The 11,376-nt window shown below is 50.5% G+C and overlaps 1 protein-coding gene across 1 annotated transcript in view; it reads right to left on the reverse strand.

Moving 5' to 3' along the window:
* The window catches only part of tpp1 (tripeptidyl peptidase I), a 35,210-nt gene extending 31,668 nt beyond the window's left edge, over positions 1–3,542 (reverse strand). The window contains exons 1-3 of the mRNA XM_086002921.1: positions 3,390–3,542; positions 3,102–3,185; positions 226–365 (exon numbers count right to left, since the gene is read on the reverse strand). Of these exons, the coding sequence (XP_085859047.1) occupies positions 226–365; positions 3,102–3,185; positions 3,390–3,400 (235 nt within the window). The 5' untranslated portion in view covers positions 3,401–3,542. The remainder of the gene's footprint in view (positions 1–225; positions 366–3,101; positions 3,186–3,389) is intronic.
* Between the last annotated feature and the right edge of the window lie 7,834 nt (positions 3,543–11,376).

Raw genomic sequence — 11,376 nt, forward strand, 5'->3', positions numbered from 1 at the left:
CTCGACCCCCCTCCCCCCCCACCGGCGCTACTTTACCGGAGGTGTGACGGAAACCCTGTTTACACATGTACAAGATGGTAGCACCTCTGCTACCTAAATCAGTGAACTCAATAGTACCTTGAGTTTGAATTTAAGACTTGAATGATAAAGTTACAGAAAAGCCTGATGAGCAGTTCTAATGTATAAAACACCAAATAAGCCACATAACTTTTTTCTGGATATTACCGTATTGGGGAGAATGTGGGTTTGATACTCGCTCCAGAAGTTCTTTCAGTTTGTCGATATTCTGCTGTTTCAGTGCAAAAGTGAGCAGTATTTGATCAGTGGCCAATACTCGTCCTTCATTTATCCACCCTACAGGAACACTGCAGAAAAATAGGAAACTCATTGGAAAACCTACACCTAATATTTTAAGTGTTGGATCATGTTGGACCGTACAACCTTTATTATTCAATCACACAAATAAAAAAAAATTCCAGTAAAATCTCTCACAGAAGACTTATCATCAAGTAAAAGCTTATGGAATCCAAGTTGTCAACTGGCTCAAATGGGAAACAGACACTGTATTCCATTCACCACAGTACTTCCACAGCTGCCCATTTGCACAATAGTGCCCTCACCTTTGATGCCTTTGTTCCTGGAAACGCCTCAATTCTCTGCCATCCTGGCCATTCCCCTTGGTATGGTCCCCATCCCTCAAATGCCAGTGATGCAGTTTTGAGTGTATCTGGTGGCGGGCGCACAACTGGTTTAGCCATCAATCACTACATCAAGCACTATTGGACCTCACGATTCTCTGCCAAAGCTATCCACTGCTCCTGGATCATCCCACAGAGCATTGAGTCTTCTTTTCTCCACTATCAGTTATCTCCTTAAACCCCTTCTCCCTTGCTCCCTCTAACCTCACCTCCAACAACATGTCCTGCTCCCTTGACCCCCATGCTAGCTGATGTTGCAAATGATTCCCTTTCCTCAGGTACTGTCCCCTTCACTTTCAAAACTGCCATCACTATTCCCTCCTAAAATACACCCTTGACCCTTCTGTCCTTGCAAACTATCCCCCCCAATCTATAACCTTCCATTGTTCTCCAGTCCTTGAAGGTGTTGTTACCTCCCAAATTCATGCCTTTTCCTGCAACTCCCTGTCTGAATTTCTCCAATCAGGTTTCCCGCCACAGCACCAAAATGGCCCTATCCAATATCACTAATGATATCCTCTGACAGTGACCATGGTGCATTATCCCTCTCTGTCCTTCTTGACCTTTCTGCAGCCTTTGACACTATCCTCTTCCAATGCCTCTCCTTCATTGTCCAGCTCAGCAGGACTACTCTCAAGTAGCTCCAATCTTACCTATCCAATCACAGCCAGAGGATCTCCCAGCAATGATGCCCCTTGACAACATCATCCAAAGACATAGGGTCAACTTCCACCTATGGTGATGACATCAAGTTCTACCTCTCCACATCTCTCCAATGCTTCTGTGTTGTCATATTGCTTGTCTGACATCCAGTCTTGTATTAGTCACAATTTCATCCAGCGGAATATTGGTAAAACTAAAACTATCGTCTTTGGCCCCTGCCACAAACTCCGTTCTCTTGCCATCAATTCCATTCTCCTCACTGGCCACGATCTCAGACTGAACCAATCTGTTTGCAGCCGTGGTGTCCTATTTGACACGGAGCTGAGATTCCGACCCCATGTCCTCTCCATCACAAAGACTGCCTACTTGCATCATAACATTGGCAGCCTCCGCCCTGCTTCAGTCCATCTGCTGCTAAAATCCTCATCTATGCCTTGATCACCTCTGGATTTGACTATTCCAATGCTCTCTTGGTCAGCCTCCAATCCTCCACACTCAGTAAACTGAAGCTCATCCAAAACTCTGCTGCCTGTATCCTATCCACCATCAAATCTTATGGACTCTTCATACCTGCCCTCGCTGACCCACATTGACATCTGGGCCCCCAGTGCCTCCAACTCTCATTCTCATGTTTAAATCCCTGCAAAGCCTTGCCCCTATCAATCTCTGTAACTTCCTCTAGTTTTATAGCCCCCCACTCCGATCCTCTAACTCTAACCTCTTGTGCATCGCCCCCTTCCTTTGTTGCATCATTGCTGGTTGTGCCTTCAACTACCTAGGTCTCATGCTCTAGAATTCTCTCCCTAAATCCCTCCGCTTCCCCACCTTCCTCTCCTGCTTTAAGACCCTTTTTAAAACCCATCTCTTTGACCAATCTTTTGGTTACTCTTCCTAATGTCTCCTCCTTTGGGTCATCCCCCGTACACCTCTGTGAAGTGCCTTGGGATGTTTTAAGAACATAAGAAATAGGAGCAGGAATAGGCCACTTGGCCCCTCGAGCCTGCTCCGCCATTCAGTAAGATCATGGCTGATCTTGGGCTCAAAGCCATTTCCCTGCCCGCTGCAAGTTGTTGTGATCAAATGTAACAGTACTTATTGTGCAACAGAGTCCAGTGGAGTTCACTGTGACTGGTCCCCTGCTATTTACATGTATTACTTTAAAAGCAATGGAACGCCAGTTTGCTGACTCCAAGCTGTATGAAACAGGAGGTTGTTCATAGGGCATCAGTATATTTCAAAGAGATCCTCAAACACTTAACAAATGAGTAGGTAAACATAAAACGATACTTGATGGTGAAAATGTAAAGTAATTTATAATCCTAAATCGCAACAAGTAAATAATTCAGCGGCGTGCAGGAGCAGAGATCTGGACAAGGTCCAAACGTTAACTAGCTGCAAATGGTATTCCATTGTAATGACAGCAATTATACAGGCAAATTAAATAGCATTTCAATATAGCATACACACTAAAGCATTGGTGGAATTAAATCTGTGCAGTATTGCACCCCTTAAATCAAATGCCACATCTGGCCTACAATACGAAATCAGCAGTTTTATCTTTCTGTGGAGAATGAGTAAACTCTGCCCCATAACCATTAAAAGCCAGAATTACAGCAACTACTAACTAGTACTGTCAACTTCAATGGGAAGTCAAAGGAACTATAGGAATAGGTCGATGGGGTTGACATAAGGCCCAGCTATTATGATAAGCAGTAATGAGGTAAACATATTTGCACTTACCTAACACTTTGATCTGGTTCGAGGAAAACACCACGGGCGGAGGAGATCAGAGAGCAAGAAACGCAAAACGCCAGGAACAAGCACCTGCTCCAAATAAACGGTGAGATTAATGTGAGAGCGCGGGCATGTAACTTTAAAATTCTGAGAAATCACAAACATTTAAGAGATCATTTGAAAAGTTATCACTATCTGTGCCTTAAATCTTTCCATTCATACAACCCGGCAAAAATGATGAAAGCGAGATGCAATCGCGAGCTTTAACACAGTCCCTGCCAAGGTGACACTCACCCAGTTGTCATTGTGAGCAGCGCTCAGAGTGGGGGCTCGGCGGCACGCGTTAGTTCACTGACCCGGGGATCGTCACTCAGATCCAGCCGCTGCAGCAGGAACCCAGCGCTGCCGGTTGCACTCGCCCTCTGCACTCAATGCAGTGAAATTACTGCGTAAGTACTTCCGGGAAGTCCAGGCTGCACCAGTGCGCCTGTGCTTGCAATATTAGTGGGACAACAACAACAACAACTTGTATTTATATAGCGCCTTTAACATAGTAAAACGTTCCAAGGCGCTGCACAGGGGTATTATAAGACAGAAAATTTGACGCTGAGCCACATAAGGAGAAATTAGGGCAGGTGACCAAAAGCTTAGTCGAAGAGGTAGATTTTAAGGAGCGTCTTAAAGGAGGAAAGAGAGGTAGCGAGGCGGAGATGTTTAGGCAGGGAATTCCAGAGCTTAGGGCCTAGGCAACAGAAGGCACGGCCACCAATGGTTGGGCGATTAAAATCAGGAATTAGAGCAGCGCAGATATCTCGGAGGGGGGAGGGTGTTGTGGAGTAATTTTAAATACTCAACAGAAGTCTGAGATCGAGAGTTCAAGTAGTCTTTATTCGCACACGTGGGGAGACAGTCTGCTCTGTCTTAGCCAGACTTCTCCAAATTGTCACAGCAATTGTTAAACATTTATACGCATAGGTATACATGGTTGACCTCGTGCATGATCCTTTCTAGTAATCTGATTGGGTTGTACCCCGCACGCACATTTACTGATTGGTTACCTAAATCACGTCACATTGTCTTCGCCTATATTTAAAAGATAACTATATTAATCATCTTAGTAAAGCAATCATTTTAGTAAAGCTGAGGCTGCAACTTCTAATCTTTGCATTGTTTAATTTCTTCTTCTGCTTTCCTGCAGCTATGGTCTCCCACAACCCTATCGTTCCTGTCTTTGTTCTATGTCTGTGGTTTGATGTACCTGTGTGTGTGACTCATTTGATGTCTGGCCTTGTTTTGTGGTTTAAGCTGAGGTCGTCTGTTTGCACAGCTTCCGCATTATCTGCTGCAAGGCTGGCAGCCCTTATCCCGTCATTAAAATGTGTTTTGTTCTATATTGACCCTTGCCCGGATAGTAAACCAAGCCCCTTCCTGCTATCCTACCCTACACTTATTTTTCTCCACATCTTTCAATTTTTCCCTTTTCAGGGGGGTTGTGGGGCTGAAGGAGATTACAGAGATAGGGAGGGGCGAGGCCATGGAGGGATTTGAAAACAAGGATGAGAATTTTGAAATTGAGGTGCTGCTTAACTGGGAGCCAGTGTAGGTCAGCGAGTACAGGGGAGATGGGCGAACGGGACTTGGTGCGAGCTAGGACACGGGCAGCCAAGTTTTGGATGACCTCAAGTTTACGTAGGGTAGAATGTGGGAGGACAGCCAGGAGTGCGTTGGAATAGTCAAGTCTAGAGGTAACAAAGGCATGGATGAGGGTTTCAGCAGCGGATGAGCTGAGGCAAGGGTGGAGACAGGCGATGTTATGGAGGTGGAAATAGGCGGTCTTTGTTATGCTGCGGATATGTGGTCAGAAGCTCATTTCAGGGTCAAATTTGACACCAAGGTTGCGAACAGTGTGGTTCAGCCTCAGACAGATGTTAGGGAGAGGGATGGAGTCAGTGGCTAGGGAACGGAGTTTGTGGCGGGGACTGAAAACAATGGCTTCGGTCTTCCCAATATTTAATTGGAGTATATTTCTGCTCATCCAGTACTGGATGTCGGACAAGCAGTCTGACAATTTAGAGACCATGGAGGGGTCGAGAGAAGAGGTAGTGAGGTAGAGCTGGGTGTCGTCAGTGTACATGTGGAAACTGATACTGTGTTTTCGGATGATGTCGCCAAGGGGCAGCATGTAGATGAGAAATAGGAGCAAGGATAGATCCTTGGGGGACACCAGAGGTAACGATGCTGGAGTGGGAAGAGAAGCTGTTGCAGGTGATTCTCTGGCTACAATTAGATAGATAAGAATGGAACCAGGCGAGTGCAGTCCCACCCAGCTGGACGATGGTGGAGAGGCTTTGGAGAATGATGGAGTGGTCCACAGTGTCAAAGGCTGCAGACAAGTCAAGAAGGACGAGGAGGGATAATTTACCTTTGTCACAGTCACAAAGGATGTCATTTGTGACTTTGATGAGAGCCGTTTCGGTACTGTGTCAAGGGCGGAAACCTGATTGGAGGGATTCAAACATGGAATTGCGGGAAAGATGGGCACGGATTTGGGAGGTGACAACATGTTCAAGGACTTTGGAGAGGAAAGGGGAGGTTGGAGATGGGGCGGTAGTTTGCAAGGACGGCGGGGTCAAGGGTTGGTTTTTTGAAGAGAGGAGTGATGATGGCAGATTTGAGGGAGAGGGGGACAGTACCTGAGGAGAGAGAACCGTTAACAATGTCTGCTAACATGGGAGCCAGAAAAGCAAGTTGGGTGGTCAGTAGTTTGGTGGGAATAGGGTCAAAGGAGCAGGAGGTGGGTCTCATGGACTAGATGAGCGCGGAGAGGTCATGAGGGGAGATCGGAGAGAAACCGGAGAAAGATGTGTGTTCAGGGCTAGGGCAGGGGGGAACCTTAGAGGAAGTTTGGCCCGGTGGGCTAGGGGAAGGAAGGAGAGTGGCAGAGGCAGCCGATTGAAGGGAAGCCTGGGAAGTCCAGGCTGTACCAGTGCGCCTGTGCTTGCAATATTAGTGGGACACAGAAACAGAGCGGATAACCTCACCTCATGAAAGGTGCTGGCTTGCTAAAATGTGTTCCCATTGGAAATAAGCAGAAGAAGGTGCAATGTTTTGGTTTGCTAACTCTGGGCCCATGTTCTGTTTTCGTGTGGCACTGTGTCCAAACATAGCTGTTCAAGAACCGCCGCCCTACTTATGGATAGCCATTGGTGAGAACTCACTCTTCCCTTATCTTTTCCAATGTCCTTGACTTTCCATTGTTGAGAGACTAGGAGGACTGGTCAGACTCTTTCAGGCAGAAACCCTCATGGATGGTGATACCTTACCTTCCATCACCCACCTTGCCCAAACCACTGCAGCGTCCATGTGGCTTTCATCAGCAAATCACACCTCGGTCTTTCCCCTTAATCTCTGGCACCTTCTCCTCCTTCGAACATCTCACTTTGTTCTATCCTTCTTGCATTTCCTTTAAAATTCCCATTCTCTACCACCTCCCCAAGCTCCATCCCGAGTTTCGAACCAAAATATCCTACCTCCTTTCCTCCCTCAACCCCTGCACTGAGAAACTCCTCAATTTCCATCTCAACTCACCTTGTCCTCTTTCCTCTAATTTTATTGCCCTCTGCCTCCTTAAACCTTTCCCTCTATATGAACCTCAACCTATATTGAAGACCTCCTCATTAGCATCTCCTGTGACCTCTCTACTCCCATGCTCTCGAATATAAACAAGGCTATTTTCAACAAATTCCTTGGCCGGAATCTTGTCTACCTTGGCAGGTCCAGTGCAGGTGGTGGCTATGTCGGGTCCCGAGCCCGTTGCTACCTCCATCAGCTCCACAGAATGATTTTGCGATAACGGGGCCTGTTAAGCCTGCCCTGTGCGTTGCTCAACCCAATTCAATGGAGTGGGTCTGGTAACGTCATCGATGACGCGTTTTCAGCCGGTATATTTAAAGGGACAATGGCCACATTGCATTTGAAGGTTCAACTATGAGTATGCAGTCAGTGCAGTTGATTTCCACTGCTGCACATGGGGCACAAATGACTGCACAGAGGCAGAGGACTGCACCCAGGTTTTCTGATGACTCCCTTCACATGCTTGTAGAGGGAGTCAGAGCATGCAAGGAGGTCCTCTTCCCTCTGAACAGGTGAAAGAGACCTCCCCAGCAAAGCAAAGGAGCCTGGCTCCAGATGGCCGAGGAAGTGAACAGCAGGGACGTCGTGAGGAGGACCTGGGTGCAGTGCCGCAAACAGTTCAACGATCTTGTGAGATCTGGAAAGGTGAGTACAAAGCCACACTCACCTTTATCCTGCTGTGCCTCTCATCACATCCCCATCACTCTGCCTTCCCAACCCTACTCCTGAACATCCTTAATCACGCCAACATACCTTGCATGTCCACCCATCCCTCTATCTATATTATCACATCACCATCTTACTAGCTGATGCGCTATCAATTACTCATAAAAGACTGAGAGTTAAGAGAGTAACTAAAGGCTTTTATTAATAAAAGAATGAAGGTCTGCCTCGAGTGGTCGACCGGTCCAGAAATACAAAGGGCTGGGGAGCAGTCACCTTTATACTAGGACTTGTGGGAGGAGTCAGCCGAGGCATGTCCAGGCATGTACACAGTGGAATACAAACAGTGGTTTACCACATTCACCCCTTGTTTAAAATTGAGTCCGGCGGGGTGAAGTGTATTAAAAGTTAGTGTATTGGAGTCTCTCCGGAGGTCTTGTCTGCCGCTGTGATCGGCGTGGCGACGGCAGGGGTAGTGGAGCTTCCGGCGTCGAGTCCTGCGTGGGCTGTGGCACAGGCGTGTCGTCCTCGTAGATGTCGAGCGGGTCGCGGGGCCCAGGCCTGCCGTCTGCTGGGGCTGGATATCGGATCGTGGGGGGGGGGGGGTGGTAGTGAGTAGTGGGTTACTGCGGCCCCCGAGGGTGCAAGGTCTCTTATGGAGACTGTGTCCTCCCGCCCGTCCGGGTATGCAATGTAAGCATACTGGGGGTTGCGTGGAGGAGGTCGACCCTCTCGACCAGGGGGTCCATTTTATGGGTCCTCACGTGCCTTCTCAGTAGGACCGGCCCAGGGGACGTCAGCCATGGCGGTAGCGATGTCCCCGATGTGGACTTCCTTGGGAAGACAAACATTTTCTCATGAGGGGTGGCGTTAGTGGCAGTGCAGAGCAGTGACCGAATAGAGTGGAGCGCATCGGGGAGCACATCCTGCCAGCGGGAGGTTGGAAGGCCCCTAGACTTTAAGGCTAGCAGGGCGGCCTTCCAAACTGTCGCATTTTCTCTTTCCACCTGTCCGTTCCCCCGGGGGTTGTAACTGGTGGTCCTGCTTGTGGCAATACCCCTAGTTAGCAGGTACTGACGGAGTTCGTCGCTCATAAACGATGAGCCCCGGTCGCTATGGATATAGCTGGGGAAACCGAACAGGGTGAAGAGGTCGTTCATTTATTTAATGACCGTGGCACTGGTCATGTCCGGGCAGGGGATGGCGAACGGGAAACGGGAGTACTCATCAATAATATTGAGGAAGTACACATTGCGGTCGGAGGAGGGGAGAGGCCCTTTAAAATCAACGCTCAGGCGCTCGAAGGGGCGAGTGGCTTTTATCAGGTGGGCCCTGTCTGGTCTATAAAAGTGCGGTTTGCACTCAGCGCAGACTTGGCAGTTCCTGGTCATGGTCCTGACCTCCTCAATAGAGTAAGGCAGGTTGCGGGCCTTGATGAAGTGGAAGAACCTGGTGACCCCCGGGTGGCAGAGGTCATTGTGGAGGGCCCGCAGTCTATCGATCTGCGCGCTGGCGCAGGTGCCACACGATAGCGCATCCGGGGGTTCATTGAGCTTCCCGGGCCGGTACAAGATCTCGTAATTGTAGGTGGAAAGTTCGATTCTCCACCTCAAGATCTTGTCATTTTTGATTTTGCCCCTCTGCTTGTTGTTAAACATGAAAGCAACTGAACGTTGGTCAGCGAGCAGGGTAAATCGTTTTCCGGCCAGGTAGTGCCTCCAATGACGCACAGCCTCCACAATCGCCTGGGCCTCCTTCTCAACAGCGGAGTGTCTGGTCTCCGGGCCTTGGAGGGTTCGTGAAAAGAAGGCCACCGGTCTCCCCGCCTGATTGAGGGTAGCGGCCAGGGCAAAGTCGGACGCGTCGCTTTCCACCTGGAAGGGGATGGATTCGTCCACTGCGTGCATGGTGGCTTTGGCAATGTCTTCCTTGATACGGTGGAAGGCTAAGCGGGCCTCTGCCGTCAAGGGAAAAGAGGTGGACTTGATCAGCGGATGGGCCTTGTCCGCATAGTAGGGGACCCACTGGGCATAATAGGAGAAAAACCCTAGGCACCTCTTCAGGGCCTTGAGGCAGTGGGGCAGTGGGAGTTCCATAAGGGGACGCATCCGGTCGGGGTCGGGGCCGATGACTCCGTGTTCCACAACACAGCCAAGGATGGCGAGGCGGTTTGTGCGGAATATGCACTTCTCCTTGTTATATGTCAGGTTCAGGAGTTGGGCGGTGCGGAGGAATTTTTCGAGGTTTGCGTCATGGTCCTGCAAGTCACGGCCGCAGATGGTCACATTGTCCAGATATGGGAAAGTGGCCTGCAACGCATTTTGATCTACCATCCGGTCCATCTCCCTTTGGAAGACGGAGACCCCGTTGGTGACGCCAAAGGGAACCCTAAGGAAGTGGTAGAGGCGGCCGTTTGCCTCAAAGGCAGTATACTGGCGGTCCTCAGGGCGGATAGGGAGCTGGTGGTACGCTGATTTCAGGTCAATGGTCGAGAAGACGCGGTACTGCGCGATCTGGTTGACCATATCAGCTATGCGGGGGAGTGGGTAGGCGTCCAGCAGGGTGTAGCGATTTATTGTCTGGCTGTAGTCGATGACCAGGCGCTGCTTCTCGCCGGTCTTAACGACCACAACCTGGGCTCGCCAGGGGCTGGTGCTGCCCTCAATAATCCCTTCCTTCAGGAGCCGCTCCACTTCGGTTTTAATGAAAACCCTGTCCCCGGCATTGTATCGCCTGCTCTTTGTGGCGATGGGCTTACAGTCGGGGGTGAGGTTAGCAAACAGTGGGGGGGGGGGGTGACTCTGAGTGTGGAGAGGTTGCACCTGGTGCGCGGCGGGCAATTTGGGAGCTGCTGGCTGCGGACTGTGAGTGGGGGTAGGGGTCCACCGTACGCCATCGTAACACTTTTAAGGTGGCACTGAAAATCTAACCCCAGCAGGACGGCAGCGCAGAGGTCGGGCAGGACCAGAAGTTTAAAATGATCGTACACGGTCCCATCTACTACGAGTGTCACTACGCAGTAGCTGCCGATGTCCGCCGACTCGGACTCGGAGGCCATAGAAATCCGCTGGTGCGCAGGCAGGACTGGGAGAGAGCAACGCCGCACCGTGTCGGGGTGGATGAAGCTCTCCGTGCTCCCAGAGTCAAAAAGGCAGATTGTATCGTGGCCATTTACCTTAATGTCCATTGTGGAACTGGCCAGCTGGTGCGGTCTCGCTTGGTCCAGTGTAACGGATGCCAGTGTAGGGGTCGGTGTGTCGCTGCGGGTATCAGATGAGGCGGTGTTGGGGGCCTGCTGCATTCCGGCTGTCGTCCAAGATGGCGGTGTCCATGATCCCCATGTGGCTGAAGGCGTCCAAAATGGCTGCTGTACCGGTGGTTCGCACATGGCCGGGGAGGCCCAAGATGGCGGCCCGCATGGCCCACACGCGGCGCTGCTGGGGTTCGGGGTGACTTTGGCCCTGCAGACATTAGCGTAGTGTCCCTCCTTCCCGCAGCCCGAGCAGATCGCATTTTTCGCCGGGCAGCGCGCTCTGGGGTGTTTTGCCTGGCCACAGAAGTAGCATTTCTGGCCTTGGGGCACTGCTGTCTGGCCTTGGGACACTGCTGCGGTAGTTGGGCCATTGCTGGGGTGTGGCTGGGGTGGCACGGCGCTATGAGGCGGTCCTACCGTGTCCCAGGCTGTCATTCCCCGTGGCGTCCACGGTGCAGAGGAGTAGGCATCCATGCCCCGGTAGGCTGCATCCAATGATAGTGCGAGTTCAGAGGTCTTGTTGAGGTCGAGGTCACTCTGCTCCAACAGTCGCTGTCGGGTGTAATTGGATCTGTGGCCCGCTACAAAAGCGTCCCGGATAAGTTCCTCTGTGTACACGGCGGCCTTTACATCCTTACAACCACAGGCCCGGCCAAGCACAGACAGTGCCTGAAGGTATTCCACGGTCGATTCCCCAGGTTGTTGTTTACGACTCCCCAGAAGGTGCCTGGC

Source organism: Somniosus microcephalus, chromosome 12 (genome assembly GCF_052327205.1).
Source record: "Somniosus microcephalus isolate GS21.2 chromosome 12, FLI_Smic_1.0, whole genome shotgun sequence".
NCBI classification, from domain to species: Eukaryota; Metazoa; Chordata; class Chondrichthyes; order Squaliformes; family Somniosidae; genus Somniosus; species Somniosus microcephalus.